Source organism: Caloenas nicobarica, chromosome 3 (assembly GCF_036013445.1).
Source record: "Caloenas nicobarica isolate bCalNic1 chromosome 3, bCalNic1.hap1, whole genome shotgun sequence".
Taxonomy (NCBI): Eukaryota; Metazoa; Chordata; class Aves; order Columbiformes; family Columbidae; genus Caloenas; species Caloenas nicobarica.
In genome coordinates this window covers 104,858,985-104,879,544 of record NC_088247.1, presented here as the reverse complement: position 1 = coordinate 104,879,544, position 20,560 = coordinate 104,858,985, and the positions used below count along the sequence as shown (strand labels likewise).

The following is a 20,560-nucleotide window of genomic DNA, read 5'->3' as shown; positions in this document are numbered from 1 at the left end:
CATCCCACGTACAGAAGCAGGGACCAGGAAACACAGTTGCTTTCTACCACATGATCTGTTGATCTCAAGGAGTAAAGGACCTGCCTCTTCTCCAGCACCTCGGTTTTGTGTTTGGGAAGCAGGGGAAACAGTGTTCCCTTGAAGAACACTTTGACTGTGATGGGGTTAGGAGAGAACTAAAAGGAGACAGTGCTGCTGTAGCTGAGCAGATGCAAATCTCCTTCCCAGTGCTGGATTGATGCGATGTAAAATATACAGTTGTAAACTCTGTAACCTCACGAGCTAGCACAGTATAAGATTAGAGGCACCACCTTTAACTCTGCTCCCTTGCGTGTGTGCATCACCACGCAACTCTGATGACATGATTATATACGGCTTCTAAAATAATATAATATCAGGCTGTTTTGTTCTACAGCCTTATTTATTACTTCTGAGTCTGTTGTCTCTATTTAATCTTTTCCTGCCTGGAGAACATCACTCCATCAGTGAATCAGCATCTCCAGAGAGGAAAGGAAATGGAGCCGCATTCATAATATACAGCAAATCGCTGTCTTAACACTCAGTTAATGTTCCACAGTGGATTAAGAATTATTGTCCTAGTATTTCAGCTTAGTCCAGATTTAGTGCCCCAGTGGAAGAATTAAGGAGTAGATGAAACAGTGCATGTAAAGCTAGTTTCCAGAGCAATAGAGGAGCATGTTGCTATCACAGTCGCTAAGGCAGGTACATAAAAATCAGGAGATGTCACAAAGCGGTTCCCTTTTCAGAAAAGCTTGAGTAAGGGGAGAAAAATGCGTTTGGATAACACAAGAGATTTCAGTGGTATTGCTGGAAAGCAAACAAAGATAAGCTGCTTAAACCAAATTATTTTAATGAGTGCAATTATAGACAGAAATATGACTAGCGCCTCCATGGTCCATGTGTTGTTATGTATCATCCAGTTAGGTACTGCCTGGATTGGCTACAAGAGAGACTTCACAGCAGCTGATGCACATGTTCTAAGCCTTTACTCACAAAAGAGTCCCCTGAGAGGTGAGTTCTTCAGTAAGCATCTAAATCTGGGAGGGATTTTCTCTCCAGTTCCTACCTCTATCCAAGGAATACTTCTACAGCTCCATATCTGGCCACTGCTCTCCCTTTCTCTTCTCTGCCTCTGACATGCTCTCTCGCTTGTTTGCGATGACTAAGGGTTGTTGAACTGCGTGTGTTCTGATGAGAACTGAATTGTAAAACCCCCTTGGAGCTCCATATGATCCTTGTTCTTCCTGCATCTTCAAATATCAGCTGTGCAACCATGAGCTCACACATCTGACTCACTGCTTCTAATCTATTTCCCTCAACTCAGCTGTGCTTTGGCAATATTGCCACCCCCACGTCTCTTGCTGACTGAACACCAAGCAAATTAAATCCTGATCTTTCTCTCTGTCTCCTCTTGCTCTCTTTATTTTTTTATAAGATGCTGCCACATTCCTTTTCCTTCAGGTAAGTAGCCAGACAGCTCTGGTTGTTCTCGATAGTTTATTGTACATTAGGCTATATCTAAATACCAATGATACTTCTTCTGCAATGTTTCTAAGACTCAGGACACATCACGATCTTGCTTACTTTTACCTTATCCCCTGCTTGAAGTTATCTCCCTGCTTTCTACCCTCTCTGACACTCCAACCAACCCAAAGCACAGCTTCCAGATCAACCTCGTGCCTTGCATAATGATAGTATTATTGACACTTACTTTTCCTTCCTCATCCTTGATTTCCCACTACAGCATTATTTCAACACATCTCTGCTTCCCACAGTCCCTCTCTCAACCTGCTTATCTGTCTCTTACGTTTACTTTGCTGCTCTCCCTGCTGTTCAGACAACAGTGCTGACTCTGAGCACCAAGTATGACTTGTCCGTCACTCTATCCTCTTCCTTTCTCTCATGCTGCCATGACAGAGTGACAATTTTTTTTGACCTGGCTCTCCATTTGCCAGTAGAGCTGACTCAGTCCCAGGAGCCATGCACAATGACACACATTACCCCATCTTCCTTCAAATCACTGCTCAAACCCTACTTCCATTTATGACAGAGGCAGATGTCATAAAACCAGAATAACCAAAATACACAATGCCATTGGGCTTGTTGAGGGAGCTATACCCATCCATTTCTTCCTTGCGCTGCAAAACAAAATCCACTCAGTAACAGAAAGCGAGGCAATAAATGGTGTTACCAAGCACAGCATGATATACAGAGAAAGAAACCTCAAGGTTTTAAGTTAACTCTGAACTCATCACCTCTTCACTGAACTCTATGGTGTCTACATTGAACTACATGTTTGAACGCACCACTACCAGCTCCACCGCCATCAGCCATTCTACACACCCATCCCTGAGAGAACCACAGGGGGCTGCTGGTTCCACTGGAATACATGATATATTTTCCACTGATCCTGTGCAAGCTAAGCATCAGTATAGGCTTACGTGACATGATGTGTTGGTCTCTGTCACTGTTTCCCTGCTGTTAGCTGTTTACTAACTGTGCCAATTATGTTTTCTGTTATCAGTTCTATCCAGTTCTTCTTCTACTTGTTACTGTAAACTGATGCCAGATATCAATCATAAATATTCAGGAACTGTCCTAGTGTCAGGCTGTCTCCTAATCTGGTTTAGATAAAGGGAATGCAGTTTACCCATTACACTAATGTGGGGTTTCTTCCCAGAGTACCAGGAATGTGTTCCTGTTATCACATCAGAAGGCTTTCTGATGAGTCAATACCTAACACTAGCTGGTATGCCATCACTTTGAAGTTGGTCCCTCACGTTGCTGCTCAGTGTGACTCATTCTGCTTTGTCACAGGCCTGACCAGAATGTGGGCTGGTAAGTGCCTTTACATAAAGTGTAAATAGTTGGATTTGGGGAGAAGACTAAGAATAAAGTGCTTGTGCTACTAGCTCAAGTCAACCATACACCATTTCTTGTCTTCACTTTCCATGCTAGTCCGTGCCTCCTGCCGAAAGACTTTGTTGTCCAAGAAAATGGAGGGACTTTTTTCCCTGGCAGGGAGGTAGATAATGCTTCTAGTGTAAAAGAATCAAGTGGACTCTTATGAGCTCTCTGGCCTATGTTTTCCACCCTCAGTGTTCTGTGATTCATCTAATTAAGGTACACAGCCTGGAAAACAAGAGGCACTTTAGAACTTCTACTCATTAGCTGGGTATGAATGGGATTTTTTTTTTGCTCTTGGCTGTCTTCATTTTATCTGCAGCAGTTCTTCATGACTCAGACTCCAGAAGGGCTCATGATTGTGTGGGTTGCCTCTGGCAAAGGCAAGTAGCTTGAAAGTAAATGTCTGTCTGTCTGTCTGACTTCTACTTCTCTCTGAAAACAAACACTGAAAAGCCTATTCCCTGTGCGGCTGACCCAGCTGCTGTGTCTTGCCTGCTTGTTGGGATACAAGATGATTGATCTCCTTCTACACAGTTCAGTACTTAAACCATATGTGAAAGGGGCACAAGGGCTTTCAGATAAAGCAGGGGTAAAAAAAAATAATAATAAAAAAAGACTTGTTTTACACTTAATGAAGAAATAATTTCCTTAAGAACAAAAAGCTCTTCACAGCCAGCGCTTATAAATTGCTTAATTGGAAATACACATAACGGTCCTATGAGGATTATCTGAGTGCTTCTGGCTGGAATTAGAGTCAGGAAAGAAAAGTTATTTCAGAGATACTAATAAAACAGGAGGTTGTGAAGGCCTCTGGGATACATACAGATGTTTTATTTTAGGCTTTGCATGTAAAGCTGATTTTTAACCGATTTGTCGTTGGTTTGCAAGCTCTGCTGATTGGCCTCGACGCAGAGAGGAGCGAAAATAAAGGGACAGACCCCCAGACCAGAGGGTGACAACCCCAGAAAGTTATGCTGATTTTTGCTGACTGAGACTTCAGTCTATCAGGCCTGCTACCACTGTTTAGGGAGCTATTTCACATTTAATCAAATGTGCCGGAAACACAGCTAAAGACATCTTTGGCAACACGTTTCCTTGCTCCTGATAGGTATCAACCCCCTCAACAATCCTCGGCTTTCTGCTGGAGAAGACCACGCTCTCAGGCTGGCTCCTTCCTCCATGTCACTCTCACCGGCCTCCTCTTCGGAAAGGGCAAAATGGTGGCAGCTCTACTGCATCCAGCTCCTCTAATGAGCTTTTTTGCACGGGGTTAGTGCACCAGCTGGGGTACCTCGGATGCCTGGATTTTACATGCTGTGGTAAACACAACCCTGGAGCCCCCCAGCACCCGCCACCAGCTTCAGCCACCAACGGCTTCTCCTGCCCCTCAGCGGCAGCACACACGAGAGCATGGGAAACAGCTGGTGGGGATAAACCCCAAATCTTCAGCAGCTGGCAATAAAGGCGCCTGGACCGCCCTCCTGCGACTGGTTTTGCTTATTTGGATTGGGTTTGGGCACTCTGTCCGAAAGTTGTGCCACCGCCACCCACGGGGCGCGCTGAGGGGCAGACCCGAAGGGTCGCGGCGCCATCTTGCGGCCGCGGGCGCCGGGCGGCCCCGCGCTGGTTTCCACCAGCGGGACCCTCCGGGATGCTCAGGTTTGCTCTGGAAAAAAATTAACAGAATCGTAAAAAAAAAAAAGAAAAAAAAAAAAAGGCAAGCCAATTGCGGTATGTGGAAATCATAATCGGTAGCAGCTGCCCAGGTGTAAGAAGTTTTTACTGAATGTGCCGCAGGTCTGGCTGAGACCTCATGGCGGCTGCAGCTTCCTCACAATGGGAGGAGGAGGAGCAGGCGCTGATCTCTTCTGTCTGGTGAGCAATGACAGGACCCAAGGGAATGGCAGGAAGGTGTGCCAGGGGAGGTTCAGGTTGGACATGAGGAAAATGTTCTTCACTCAGAGGGTGGTGGAGCACTGGAACAGGCTCCCCAGGGAGGTGTCCCGGCCCCAAGCCTGACGGTGTTCAAGAAGAGACTGGACAACACCCTCAGACACACGGTGTGAACTGTGGGGTTGTCATCTGCAGGGACAGGAGTTGGACTCGATGATCCTTGTGTGTCCCTTCCAGCTCAGGACATTCTATGGTTCTATGATTCTGGCAGCCCACAAGCCAGGGCCAGCCTGGGGGAAGGGAGGTTTTTTTAATCATCCCTTTTTATTTTTATCCTGCCTCACGCAGCTGAGTTTCCTCCATTTTATGAGTTACAATCTTTATTTTCTCTTCTAATAAAAGGCAGCATTTGAGTTCAAAAGCCCCACAGGACTCCTGTGGCACTGACGATGAAGAGAGGCGGAAGAAAAGGTCCAGATGGATCCACTTCAAAGCTGTGGCGATTTGAGGACTGATGGCAAAAATGCAGGGAGCCATGTAGCGAATTAGACAATAGCTGAGCAAAACTGGCCTTTCAGGCAACGCTGCAGGAATGAAAGAAGAAGAAAAACACTTAAAGCATTTGAAATTTGATTTTAAAATACACTCTTTATTTCTTGCTTTTAGCTGGTGAAAGCATATTCATTAGCAGCTCTCCCAGGTTCAACAGTCTTTAGATTTTATTGAGGATGGTATAAAGGTCCACATGGAGAATAAAAGCAGTCGCTACTACAAACTAAAGCTGCAGTTGCCTATTTAAAGTCCGACCTGATCTTCCCAAAGGCAAGGAGTTGAATCTTAGAGCAGTTGCACTGGCAGGTCCAGCTTTGGTGACCACACCAAAACCTGCCAAGCTGGCACCAGCACCAAACTGAGATGTCGTTTGTCCCCAGCATTACTTATGGTGTCGTGCCTGGCTGAGGCAGGGTCTTTTTACCCAGGGAGCAAAAGAGAAAGTGAGAAGAGGAATTAAGACTCATGCAGGTCCTCGTCTTTCACATCAGCCATGATGCTTGCATGTGCTTTCATGTTGTATGCTGTATACCATACGCAGTAGTTACTAGACCTTTAAATTTGAGTGTTCGCCCCCTCCAAGGCAGTGGGGAGGCAAAGGCTCATGACATGGTGGAAGGGGTTCCCCAGGACTAAACGTCTGCAAAAGGGGGCTAAGAATTGGCATGGGCAGGTCTAGGTTTGGACCTTGTAATTTAATCGATGTTTTATACTTGAAGGGATGATGATGATGATGTGTGTTGGGGTAAAACTGAGAGCTTTTGAAACCTGGTTCATATTTTCCAAAGTATCTGTTAATTCTACAAAAGGAGAGCTGGGTGGTTTTGTGGGAAAGCTACCATCAGCCTCCCTGATCCCAAACTGGGGTTACGCATCATATCTTACACCTTCCTGAAGCTCACCAGATATGATTGAGGTGGTCTAAGCAAGCATGTGGATTTCTGAGTGCTTAAGGAACACACCTTTAAGCAGAAACTTAATTTAGGCAGAGCTCTTTCTTCCTCTCATTTCTGCTTTCTTTTCATTACGTCCCAAATTATGCATGGAATGTAATTTTATCTCTGTCTGTCACCATGCAGGGCTCTGCTGGCTGGTGCAGCAGTAAGCTAAAGCCTGTAGCTATCACTGGAGCTCAGTTCTACCCACAGGAGTCCCATAAAAAACATTAGATCAAGCAATCAACTTTATCAGTGAGAAGTTTAGTGTCTGAAAATATATACATCACAGCCAAAAAAAGCATCTCTGTAAACTCAGAAAACAAGACTGTTTACAGTGTCACTGCCTAACACTTTCAAGGCAGAAGAACAACGATTTTTGTCCTGTAAGTTGCTCATTTTTGGCTTAAGTCAAACCTTCAAAATCAGAAGAGACTTCTTAAAAATCATCTAGATTTCTCCTGCAATCTCGAGGCACTGTGCTTTACACTGTGATGGGAGTTGCTCCAGAGGGACAGGCATTTTCTCATTGATAGAGATCCTGTGAGTACTTCTTTCATGAACTGTGCCTAATTATGTTGGGTATTGTGTACACATAATACAATAATGTTCTTCAGAAAGTTTTGGGATGAGGTCAGTAAAGAGAGAAGTAGAAAAGGCAGTCCCACCTGTATTTGTCCCACTATCAGAAAGAGATATATACAGAATAAGAATTTCAGGTCTGTATATTCACTGCTGTATTTTACAAGCCTAAAATCTAGCTTTTAAAATCTTTAGTGGAAAGGACAACTGGATGGGGAAGTACCATGGTGAGGTATTGAGCTGCTCTGCCGGCTTCCCTCCCACACGGGGCAACACTTCCACGCTGGGGGAGATACCCCTGTATGCAGACTTCACACAATTTGTAAAAATCTTTAGGTCCTTCTGATGTACAATGCTTTTTAATTCTTGTTGGAGCAGGTTTTACTGCAAAATGTTCTTTCATAAAAATGGAATTGTTTGTAAATGACTTATCTAATTTAAAAGGATAAAGAATAAAGGAGAGATCCAGTGGACACAAAGTATTTGGATTCTCGAAAAGCTATTGGCAAGGTGCCACACCAAAGTTTGTTAAAGAAATGAAGCTGTTATGGCGTTGGAGAAATTATTTCATGGAGTGAAAGCTGGTTAGAGCACAACAAAGGGTGGGATTTAGTGGTTGACATGGATATGAAGAAAAGCCAGCAGTGGGGTCCCCAGGGATCAGTGCTGGAACCAGTTTTGTCTAATATATAACCAATGACTGGAGATGGGAGTGAACAGTGAAATCTCTGTGTTTGCAGTCGTACTGGACTTTTTCAAGTGTGCAAACACCACACAGCAAAAGCTGCCTGGAGGACCTCAACAAACTGAGTGGGCAATAAAGTGGCAGGTGAGCCTTGGTGCAGATAAATGGAACTCGCTGTCATAGGGTGTTGTGGATATGACTGTATCAACAGGCTCAAAAAAGAATTAGACAAATTTGGGACACCGGGTCAAAAAATGAATACTAACGGACTAGGCAAGGATGTCCCCTCTAATATCCGCAGTCCAACAGCTGTGGGTACTGAGTGACTTAGCGGGGAATGCGCTGCCAAAAGTGGCCAGGGAAAGGCACTCTCTTTACCTGGCCTCTCCTATTGCCAGTGCTGGGTGGACCCAGCAGTGTGGTTTATATATGTTCCTATTTTGACAAAATTCCTGGTAGAAGAAAATCTGAACAAAGAGTTTCAGCTATCAGAATAGTTTGCTTTGATGGAGAAAATTTTGACTCTTTTTTTTCAATTGTGCTGCTCTTGAGGAATATAAGTACATGCTATTTTCAATATTTTATAGTGCTTTAACACTACAATATATGATAAAATAGTAAAAACAAAAAGCAAAATATTACAACATTATCAAAATTTTGTTATTCTCTAAGAAATATTTTAATAGATCTACATTGATATTCTTCTTTGTAAAACTGCATCCATACCAATTTTGATATTTTGAATTTTCATTCTGAATGAAAATTGAAGCATGTTTTGCGATACTGTAATTTTTGGTGGAACAGAAAGATCAGTTTCCAGTCAGCTCTAGTGATTATTTCCTTTTCTAGTGCTTGTCAGCCTCTTCTCCCATTTCAGAAACCTTCACTGTTATAAGCATACCAAGTCTGCTGTGTCTAAGGAGACAGTTAAGGTGTTTCTTAGGTGCACATGCTGTACAGCATGAAGGAGGGGCATTGATTCATCATTAATAGAGATCTCCCCTGTTTAATTTTGCATCAAAGAACAAGATCTGCTGCTGCTGAAGTGAAAAGCAACCTTGGAAAGGAGTAACACCAGCTGCCTGGTTGCTTATTCCTGTTACCAGAGCCCCTGTCCCCATGGGTGGCACCAGCACTGGTGTGACAGCACCGTGACCCAGCTTTGATAGGACTTGCTCAGTCGAGGGCAGGGGTAGGGAGCAGGTAGGCAGCAGCAGGGTGGACCTGTGTCTCTGGGCCCATGACAATATGTCTCCATATGAGACAAAGACTATCTGATCTACATGTCAGCCAGAAGGTGGACAGACAAAGGGGGCATTATATTGTCACAGTTTTTAGACTGATACCTGATGTTCTCTGTGACCCTGAAGCCAAACTCCAGAAGAAAGTGGCTGGGGGTGGCTTCTGTGCTTTTGTGCTTCTTGTAGCTTGTACTGCACTTTGGGATCCTCCAGGCTATTTTTCCTATTTCTATTTAACTGTAGGAGCTACTTCCCAGAGCGGGTCTTGCTATTCTGCCTCTCCTTACCCTTTTTCTCCCTTCTTTTTTCCCAGGTTTTCTTTTGTGAGTCTGACAACTCTGCATTAATGATTCCTCCTCCTCACAGCTCTGCACAGGAATCTGCCCATCTGATGGCGTGGGTGAGCATTGCTGGTGTACAGAGCACAGCCGTCTTCTCTCTGTGTGTATTCATGAAATTCACCTAAAGCCTTCCCACTAGCGATAAAGCTCTGCTCCACAGGAGATCCACAGCAAAATACCAACGCACTTTACTAGAGCTGGAACTGGAACCCAGTCTGGAAAATTACCATTGATTTTCCAATTCAGGCAGCCTCTGGGAGTCATCCTCAGAGAAACCTGGCTGCTTGGCCTCCGAGTGGCTTCCCAAGGGCTAGAGACAGCTGTGGGTGTCTGGGGAACTGGATCCTGATGGTAACACGTAGTCATCCACATTGTCAGCCGAATGTGGTGGTGTAGCAAAATGCAGTGCACACTCTCAGAAGATGTTGCTTCTGTGCTGACCAGACAGACATGGGCCAGTATGGACATGCCAAACCTATCTGGCAGCTGTATTTGGGGTGACTCACTAGGGGAGGTGCATTCAGGTAACTCAGGTGTGGGCAGGGTTTTGGTCGTTGCATCATCTGCTGCTGACAGTGCTTCACCCTGCAGAAGGGAATGTACCCATTAAATTTCTCTCTCTGTTTCAATACCTGTCTTGCTGCCTGCTAATGTGTGGGCTACAACTAACCACAGTTGTAAAAAACCTGCTACCCAGGTGAGGCTGTCTCTGAGGGATGCGTCAGCCCAGGGCTCCCTCAGCTGCCAGAGCTGCTTACTAGTGACCTGATGGTCAGACTCAGCAGAGCTGCCAGGGCATGAGAAAAATCAAATCAGCTTCTCATTCTCACATACAGGAAAGGTGGAAGCAAGTAAACCCAAAAAACTTACATCTCTGAGGTGAAGTAGTTCAGGGCTATATCTCCCACTATGAAGGCAAGGAGATCGTCTTTTTTAAGTAAGATCAGTGAAAAAATGCCTATCTCTTCATTCTTCCATGAAACCAATAACTTATTATGCAAGCACAGGCTGAAATACTAACTCCTTTGGTTATACCTTGTATGTACTAGTGTGGACTGAGGAGATCTGTGGGTACAGTTGGCAGTTGGATTCCAAGCCCTGTGATACCATCACCTGAAACTTTGGGTAGCTGTTTTTGACGGGGCAGCAGAGGAGCTGGGTGGTTCGTGTTTGTGCATAGAAGCTGGTGGACTTCTACCCCAAGGGAAGTGACACAGTGGGTGCAAGGTACAACATCTGCCTGAGGACCTTCAGCAGCAGCTGAGCCTACAGCAGAAGTTGGAGTAGGTGCTGGAAGCCCTGGCAGGGCATCTTTCCTATAGAGAAAAACCTTATGAAGGAAAGGATCTCGTTGACTGCATACAAACCAGATAGGGAAAGGAGCCTGCTGGCTCTGTTATATACACTTTTAACAGCTTTGTCACAAGCTGCTGTGAGCTGAACTCAAACGTAAAAGATGAAAATCTCAAAAACAAATTAACGCTTGCCCCTGTTGAGCCCCTTCTTCTGATTCATCACCACCTTGCAGCAGATCTGTGAAATGTGGGTTCACCTCAACACTTGGGGTCATCCCTTGGCAGCACAGCCAGCTATTGCAAGCCTGTGAAGGAAAATATTATCTTCCTCAGATCACATTTTTGGAGGTAATGGCTCAGCAATCAGAATGAAATCATCAAACACCAAGATAAGCCAAAGCAAAAGCAAAAGCAATAGATACTGGTGGGTGGTTTTGACCAGCTGCCTAATAAAAGACACATCAAGTTCATACTGCAAGTTTATTACAGTAATACAATCAGATTAAATGATTTTCACAGCTCATACACTTAATTATATCAGGGTATGTATATATATTTTATTCCCAGCATGTTACAATCTTTTTATCTTTTATCATGCAGCGAGTAATGTACAAACACAATTATATGTAAGATTTTTTTTTCCCTAAAAAAAGAGAAACCAAAATTAGAAAAGCATGGCTTTATAGGAAAGTTGTATCATACAATGAACATTCATTTGTACTTGAGCATGGCAACATTCAGTCTTAATCAGTGAACAACAGCATCTGTCACTGTCATGCTGATCCCGAAAAAGGCAAGGGAATTGGGAACAGAGAAATGCCCATCAATGTTAGTGAGATGGAAAATACATATCTACATATATTCAAAGTACAAAAAATGTAAAAAAATGTTTTCAGAGATTAAGCATCACATATATGCCGAAGTCAGAGTTATGGAGTCTTGAAGAATATGAATGCACAAACAGTTTCTGTTTTCCTTTAGACAAACAAACATCAGGAGTGATGCAATTGACTTAAAAAGCATTACTTCAGGTGTAAAGAGCTATAACTGAGGTCAGAATCTGGTCTGTCCTTCCTGCTAATGGTGCTGCAGAAACAGACAGAAGCATAGGGTTAGGCAGTCATAGATGGCTGAATTTTGCTGGCAGCCCAGAGAAAAGAAAGACAAAGACGTATGTTTAACAGATTTTATTTAAAAAAAAAAAAAGTATTTGAGAATGAAATGTGGCCACTATCACAAACCCTTCACTGGATGGTTGTGGCTGTTGGCAAGCACAAGCCCTTGTGGTAGGTGTTCAGGGGTAAAACACCCATTTCAAGAGCAAAGCTGTTGCCTCTTTACAAGAAAAGAAGAAATGTCCTTACCTGTTAGCAGCACAGAGCTGGGGACACGCACTCATCTCGTGGAAAGGCTGCGTTCTTAAGGCATTGGTCACTGACGTGTACGAGTAGTGTCAGTCGGTTACGAGTTTTACCAGGAGAGGGCAGACAGAGACACAGACATACATGTGCACACGTGGACCCACACCCACAATACCCCCAACCATACTCCCCCATCCTTACAATGATCCTCCCCAAAACCAGAATCAAAAAAATACAACCTGCAGAGCCAATGTGTAATCCAAAGATTAGCAAAAACTGAGCACTCTCCCTTTTCTTGCTCGCTTTTATTCTTTTTCCCAAGTTCAGAAATAAAAATCCCGTCTACACTTACTCAGTATGAACATATGCAAAATGTAAACATCACTACACAGTACCCAGCACCCTTTTTGATTAACAAAGTCACTAACATATTTGTCATGCAAGCATAGGGAATTTTCAAGACTATGGACTGTCAGGTCACAGGAATTGTGGAAGATATTTTGCTAATGACCTGGCTTGGAAAGAAAGGAGGAAAAAATTAACACAGACGGGGCTGAGGTAGATATGGCTGTATCTGATGTAATGCCACTGTACTGAACATGAAGACAAATGGGATCTCAAGCTAACAGGTCACAGCAAGATAAGCAAGGGTTTAGGGAGAAGGTTCTTCCATGCCCCATTCTGCACTTGTATCACTACAGGTGACAGAAAGAGTCGTCACCACAATGCCAATGTCCCTAAACTCTGGCCCAGCAGGACTGCACATGGAGGTCAGATGGTAGCACAGCAGCTGAGGGCCACCTGGTTCTTCATGTCTTGTAGAAATGATCAGGAAAAGGAAGAATGAGAAGGCTGTGATTTTTCCAGTGTAGGCAGCTGCCTGTCGTGCACTGGGCCAAGTGCTTCGAAGTTTTTGCACCTTGGCCAACAGCAGGCCAGCAGCTTTCTTCCAGGCTGTGGTACCAGATGCAGATGTGCTCCAGAATTTGAGTTTCTTGAGCAGTTCTTGAAATCCATTGCTTATCCTCTGTCTGGGCTGCTGGAGAGAGGGTAGCCTCCCACATGGACAAGTGCGTGCACACGAGCATCCTGCTGCCTGTGACAAATCCAGTCATCAAACCTGAAGTGCCTGAACCCTGACCTTTACGATGATCCACAACTATTACAGTCAACAAGAGATCCCTGCACTGTTTTAGACCCACTAGCTCCCAGTGGGTTTCTCTGGCTCTCAGGGTACAGTCCTCCGCCTTATTAGAAAGTGCTACCTCATTAATGCCAGGAATCCCTACCAGCCTCCTTTGATTTGCAAGCTGAACAGCCTTCGCCTCCCTCCTGTCTTTTCTGAAACCCTTTATAGCACTGAAACTCATGGTTTCGAGCCAGTGCAATAACAGTTGATGATTTCCCTTCCTTCCTTCCCTGGGATCTCTGCTCGCAGGGCCTAATTACTATTCTAATAATATCCATCACCAGCTTCCTCCGCCTCTCGCCCACCGACATCCTGATGACATACCGCATTGCTGCTGGGGACAATCCCAATCCTGCTCCTCTGGACTCCAGGGGTGCCACAGGTGCTGTGCTCTGCCTAGTCCCTCTCATCAGCCTTGGGCAGTGAGTGCCTGCTTTGTCCTCTGCCTCCAGCTCTGGATTTCTGGGGGCTGACAGGGCTAGGGAACCTGCAGGACTTGGCAGAAGCAGCTCAGCTGTCACTTATAATGCAAATCCGCCTTGGGCTCTGCTTTGCTTCCCAAGCTGTGACAGCCTCCGCCTGCTACAGAGGCTGCGGAGTGAGCGAGCAGCTTCTTCACAAAACCCCCGGCCAAGATTGACCCTGAATTTCTCCACCACCATTCACACCCTCCCCCATCACATCAGGAGGAATAGACGCAGATGGGGACAGACATGCAGGTCCCCAGGGGCAGGGGTAGAAGGACACTGCAGCACCAGGCATGTGAGATTTCAGAAGGATGGTTAACCCCTTCATGGCCTGCTTGCCACTTTTAGGGCTGGGCTGACATTTTCTCCATCTCACAAGCATGCCTGCAACCTCACCTAGCACAGTGTGGGCGGCACTGAGGTGCTTCCACCAAAAGTGGGAAGGGATGTCTGGGAGGAGCATCCCAGTGTCTCCAAAGGGACATTCCAGTTGGCTGTGCCTGGCACGATGTGCAGCCCTGCAGGAAATCTCCACCTGGCCAGGGCTGGCATCGCCGGCGTCCTGGCACACAGGAGGTACCCGCACACAGGGAAGCCCAGCAGAAGTGCTCCCTGTGCTGGTGGAAAAAAAGGTGCAGCTCCAGCACAACTGCCTTGGCACAGGCAGGGAATCAGCCAGATGAGGCACGAGCCATTTTTGCACGGAGCAACTGAGATAGGGACGCATATCCTTTCTTAGACAGAGTCTTGTTACAAGGGGTTTGTGCCCCGCAGCCTTTGGCTCTGAATTTATTTAAAGAGATGAGTGATTTCTTCACTGCTGTTCAGTACAGATCTGAGGAAATGGGCTATGCTACTTCAGCAGAGCGGAGGGTTGTGCTTACAAAGAGAGGAAAACACTGGGGTCCGAAATAAGGGAGGTCTCCCAAAAGGTGCTGGGATCCTGCCACTGCTCGGTTGGTGCTGGGCATGGCCTGGAGAGCAGGACCAGTGCCTTGAACAGGCAGGGCCCTGCCTGCGCAGCGAGGCACAAAGCTCCCAGAAAGGAAGGCAGCCCCAGCCCTGCTTTCTGCAAACACCCCCTGCCTGCAGTGCCCAGGGGAGTCAATGGGAACTTTTTGTATTTTCCAGGATCAGGCCCTCTGTCTGGACTTGGGTGGCAAAAATACTCTAATTGGCAACAAGCGACAACTTTTACCAGCAGAACATCATACCCCAGCTTAGGATAACTAGCAAATACCAGAGGCTCTGAGACCCACTGGGCAATCAAGTTAGTGAGCTACATCTCTTGCGGAGATATGTTCAGCCCTAAAACACAAATCAAGGAGAAATAATATCACTTATGAAGGACAAGGCTTCCACTGGCCCTGCTCTGATTTCTGTTTGTTTACTGGACAGCAGGGAAAATAGTTCCTTCCCCATTGCACAAGCCTGTAGAGGCATCAGAGCTGGGATTGCCTTTAACCCCCTCACTCCCAGGTAAGACAGAATGCTTTCCATTAGCTCTTCTGCTGGTCTCTAAACCCCCCACCAGGTATATACACTCCCTGCCCCTCTCTGAATTCCTGCCCTCCAACACTATGACCTGCTGTTAAGTAACTTGGTAAAATCAGGTACCCTGCAGGACTGCGTCTATGTCCCTGCAGCATCAGCCATGGACATTTTGGTTATTACTAGGTGATGCTGGATCATTGTTAGAAAGGAAACCTGACATTTGAACCCTGTTGGTATAGGATCATATTTCTCCCAGCTCTAGCAGAACACAGTCTCATAGTTACACTATTTGAGAATCCCCCTGGGCACGTAGTTCCTTCTTACCCAGGTAAGTTACACAGGATACAGTTATCATATTGGGGATTCAGATACACTGATACCAGCTGACAGCTAAGAAACCAAACATAACACAGTCTTGACTGCAGTTAACCCTTCGCATGCACAACAAAACAGAAAACAAGGAAGGCTTTTGCCATTAAAAGTGCTGTGACTGCAATCAATTAGAAAAGACATTTAAAATCTTGTCACAAAATATTGGATTTTCCAGCATAGCCAAATAGATTAAGTACTAAAATCACACTAAAATGCAGAGGGTGGTGGATGACCAGCTCCCCTAAGTTGCCTTTGAAAATCCAAGACCCAGCGAATAAAGTCAAGGAAAAACATTTACCACATTTTTTGTCGGGAGCTTTTTGCCATAGGATGGTAAGGGCTTTAGTGCCTGAGGTATAGGTAGTTCCTGGATGCTCTTAGGGAAGTGGGAGGGGGGAAGAGTCTGGAGAACAGTTTGCATAGCTTGCAGATATAAAGAAGCAGGTGTGTTCCCCACCAGGCTGTTAAATTTGTCTTCCCCCAGCAAAGCTGTCCAGTGGTCCGGATGCTCCTGCAGAACTTTCCGCATCTTAAACTGCGGGTTGGGCATGAAGAGCAAGATGTAGTCGAGGCAGAGCTTCTTCGATGCCACATTGACTTTGGAGTCCCACATCTGCTCCAGGATGACGTCCAGCGGGGTAAGCCCTTTACTGTCTTCTATCCTGGGAGAAGCTCCATTTCCAAGGAGGATGAGGACTGTCTCTGACCTCAGCAGTTCACAGGCAAGGTGCAAGGGGGTTTTCCCATCTTCCAGATGAAAGCAGCCAGTCCTGTTGATGTAGGAGTTCAAGCTGGGGAGCTTATGCGCAATTTTGATGATCAGCCCCAAGATATCTCTCCTGTCATATGTCACTGCCATGGCCAAGTGAGGAGCAGAGGACGGGCAATAGCAGAAGTGTTCCCCAGGCACCTTGAGAGCCTCCTCTGGAAAATGAGACAGCAGATACTGAGCATAAGGCAGGTGGTTATGCACCACTGCATAGAGAAGGGCTTCTGAAGGTGAGTAGGTTCTTAGGCTGGCATTTTCCTCCCAATAAAAATACTCCATAGTCCTCATGTCTTCCAGCATCCACACAGGCTTATGATCTCTCACAGCCTGGTAGAACATATAGGATAAGAACTTGCAGTGCCTGCTCTGATCATCCTGCAGGCTGGCCTGGTTACCGGCCATGGCTCAGCAAATAAAGAGCAGCTCCACGTAAAATCACTTCAGACTGTCAGATCTGTGCACTTGGAATGCAGATCCCGATGCTGCTGCAACCTTCAATCTGTCTTTGCTGCCTGGACTGCACTAGCTGGAATGCATGGGCTGATCATCTCCACCCATTCATTGTTTTTCCCCTCACTGCAGTGGTTTTGTTTAGGTAAGCACAATCCCACAGGCTCAGTTAACCCATGCCATGCGAGCAGATGGTTCGTAAGTACATCCTGCTCTGCGTGTGGCACAGGTTACTGGAACGCTGTCAGACTGCGAGTGATTTTATACACACACAGCCAGAGAGAAGAGAGGGAGAGACTAAAATTAGCTTGAGAGGTGAGGCGGATTTCTGTCTGCATTTCGTGTCTAACCAGATCAGCTCATACATTGCAGTAAGTGCAATAGCAATATTTGTCTATTTTTTGTATGTCATTCACACACATGCAGCTCATTGTATAGTAAAAAATATGTAGCAGTGTAAAATGCTCCACAGATGATAATACACCTGTTTATATGCTCAGGAAATCAAGGGATTGGTAGCTGTATCATTAGGAAGGGAACCCTATTTTACAAATAATGGTATGGCTAGCCACTTAGGAGACACTGATGTTAATGGATTGTCTATAAGGCATTAGGGATGTTTAAGATCCCGACATGAATCTCTGCAGAAAAAAGAGCCAAAGGGGATGCGGAGTAACCATGCACAGAGTCATAAACCACATTGCTCGGTTTAAACGCCTGCCTCTGTTTAGCAAGGAAATATCTGAAGTGCCTCTCTATTGCACAGGAGGTACATAAACAAAAGGTTAATTAACAGACCCCACTGGTAGATGGAGAACATTGATATAAGCATTTCTCAGATGTCGTGCTCCAGGACTGGGGTCAGACTCAGTTGCAATGTGGGGAAGAGGGATTAAGCAATCAGACTTGTGCAAGGCCCTGGTAAGATGCAGAGGACCAAGGTCTACAGGTTTGAGGGGGTAGTGCCTCTTGCATGAGACAGAAGGACCTGACTAAAATTAAATTTACACAAAATAAATGAACTAAGCACCCTTTATGGTAACTTGTGTTTAAGGAAAGAGGGCTTCCATGCATCTTAGCAATCAACAGATTGCAGTAAGATGATGTCTCATCATCTTGATAGGAAAATGGAAAATACAACAAATCAAGAATTCTTTTTTAATTTAGCAAGGAGGCAAACATATATTCAGTCTGTTCAAACTAGAGGGTATTCAGGTATCAAATCTGAACATCTCCAAATGACGTCTGGGGTCATCCAAAGAGAAACCCAATGCCACCCATGAAACTGGGTCTAGATCTAGCACATCTTCCAAAGTCCCGAATGCTCAAGTCCGTTGCCCAAACATTTTCATATGTTTGGAATAAACAAGTATATGTCCAGTTTTTGCCCACCACTACTGTGGTTATGCATGGAAATGTTGCTAGCTAGTCATTTGTTCATGGTATTACTTGTCTTGTACCCACGGCCATAATAAACCACGTGCATGCTCAGGGCCAGATCCAAAGCCTACGCAAGTGCAGAGGGAGGTTCCCAGTGACTCCAGCATGCTCTGGATCACTTGTTAGTCGAGCACTTGGAGACACACTTTTTTTTTCTGGTTTCTAACCCAAAGCATTTGAAATTTGGACTTAGGTACTCAGAAGAGAGGTGAACTAGTATTTAAGTGTCTAGGCTCTTTTGTCTAAAACTCTCACAGGGCTTTTCCTACTAGTAAATCATGACTATGTCCTAGGAATTACATGGATTTCATTATTTCCATGTTGCAGGTGTGGGAAAACACTCACACACTTTACATAACCCAGTTTTACAGAGTGGCTCACAGATGGGGCTGGGCACTGAAGCAGGAATTACTGTGTGTTTGCTCAGGGGTTAGAGCCATTAAGCAACTGTCACCTGCTACAGGTGTTCAGATAAGGCTCCCCAGGGAAGTGGTCACGGCACCGAGCCTGTCAGAGTTCAAGGAGCATCTGGACAATGCTCTTAATCATATGGTTTAGTTTTAGGTAGTTCTGCAATGAGCAGGGAGTTGAACTTGGTGCAGAGACACATAAAAATCAAGAGAAAAATATTCTACAAGTATCTCCAAGGAAGACGTAAGCTGAAATCCCAGAATCAGGAATAGTCACCAGGCTTACGGCAATCACCTCTACACCACAGCTCCAGGATGTCCAGGATGTGAAAACATCCATAATTACAGGTTACCTTGTAATTACACTGTAATTCTGCCCAGGAAGCCCAGCAAAAAAACAGGGGAGTCCTTCTCATGGTTTGCTCACCTCTGCGTGGTGTTAAATGGCACAGGTCTGCCAGCCGTGGTAGCTCCTGTCCTTGGCCTGTTTTGTTTTTTTCCAGGAGTTTAGAAAAGCTGGAGCTGAGGACACACATTAGATGGCAATGCATCTCTTCTGAATTTTATTTCAAGCATAATGCATATGTAAAACATTGTAGATGCGTTAGAAATGGAAGACATTAATGTGGAAAGCTTTATTGAGGAACTGGAAGAAGATTAGAAGTTTGGGAGCTTCCAGTTATTTCTTTGAATTTTGATCTGTGGCTAAAAGTAATGTATCCTAACTCATATGATATTTGTTGTGGTTTCCGTCTTGGCTACAGTGCAGTCTAGAAGGTGAGCAGAATCAGTTTTGACTCATAGAGAGAGCGTCCAGGGCAGCAGGAACAGTGTTGAGGGATGAAATTGAAAAAAAAAGAAACAAGAAACAAAAAAAGAAACACCATTTATCATTTCAGCTGAGACCAAGAGGCTCTTTAGACCTCTCCCAGGCAGATGCATTTTTCACATTTTGATGGTGATTTCAGCTCATGAAGTGATCTGGTTATGTGAGCCAATGAGAAAAATAGTGTGTTTCTGAGTTATTCAGGAATCTTCTTACAGTGTTATGCTCAAAATATTGTTTCTGGGCAAAAAGGAAATGTATCTTACATATAAAGACAAGAATGTATTGTTAGTATAACTGAAATCTTAGGACTCTAAGTAAAAAAATCATTGTTATTCCAGGCCTAATTATTACAGAAAAATAAATAATACTCCTATGCAGAAAAAGTTTAAATAGTAATAGTAGCAGTAAGAATAATAATAACAACAATAATTTTTACACACACACCTCTTAGCTTCTATCCCGTTCCTGGTGTTATGCTCCTTCTGCCCTTTCTCCTGAGTCCTAAGGTGGGTGGTTTCATTCTGGTGGTGTTGTTACAGGGAATTGTCAGCATCTGGAGCCCTTCAGTGGGAGGAATGTGAGGTTTATGGTGATGGTTTCTTCCTCCTCACTCTAGAATCTTCTAGGGGTCAGTTTATGATTGTTAATGTGCTTTTGCACCTTGTTTTTTCTTCATTGGATTGAAAGTCCATGTTACATCCTAATTTACTGTATATGTTGATTATATACATGTAAGATACTGTTTCTTTGGCCTCTTTGCTACCACTAAAACCATTCTCGTCCAGCTCTGTATCTGCGTTTAACTGCCCATAAGTGAGTTGTTTGTAGCTGTGAGGTCTCCATCTCTTACCATCCCATGCCTGTACTCCTCTGCATCACTTCTCAAGACCTCTGCTGTCATACCAGGCCTGTGATTACTAACTCCAGCATATTAAGTTGGAGTCATGAACACTTCATGGTGCACAGAAGAGATACTTGTTAACTGCTATCTGTAAAAACTATGGGTTGTACCATACAGTGCTAATAAAAGTAAAACAAATCAGCCGTAGCCACCTGGTCAGAAGGGGAAAAAAATGTTCCTACAGCTAAACCAAACTTAAAGTGCCAGGCAGGTCAACAAAAGTCCAGGCAAAGCAAGCCTGACAAGCGTCAGCCCTGACATTTTGTAAATTCAGTACAAAACCTGCGGCCTGTTACTAGCAACAGCCATACTGTGCTGCAGGGATGCAGGGTTTCAACAGACAGAGCCTGTTTCTGGAATAAACGGAAGCAGGCAGGCTTCGTATACTGCCTACTACTGAGACAGTGGCTTAGGCTTATCATCCTT

At 44.8% G+C, this 20,560-nt stretch overlaps 1 protein-coding gene across 1 annotated transcript; it reads right to left on the bottom strand.

The window, feature by feature from the left end:
- Window positions 1–15,615: 15,615 nt before the first annotated feature.
- Window positions 15,616–16,506, bottom strand: LOC135987626 (ankyrin repeat domain-containing protein 9-like). The gene has a single exon (XM_065632655.1). The coding sequence runs from the start codon at window positions 16,504–16,506 to the stop codon at window positions 15,616–15,618; it is 891 nt and encodes a 296-aa protein (XP_065488727.1).
- Between the last annotated feature and the right edge of the window lie 4,054 nt (window positions 16,507–20,560).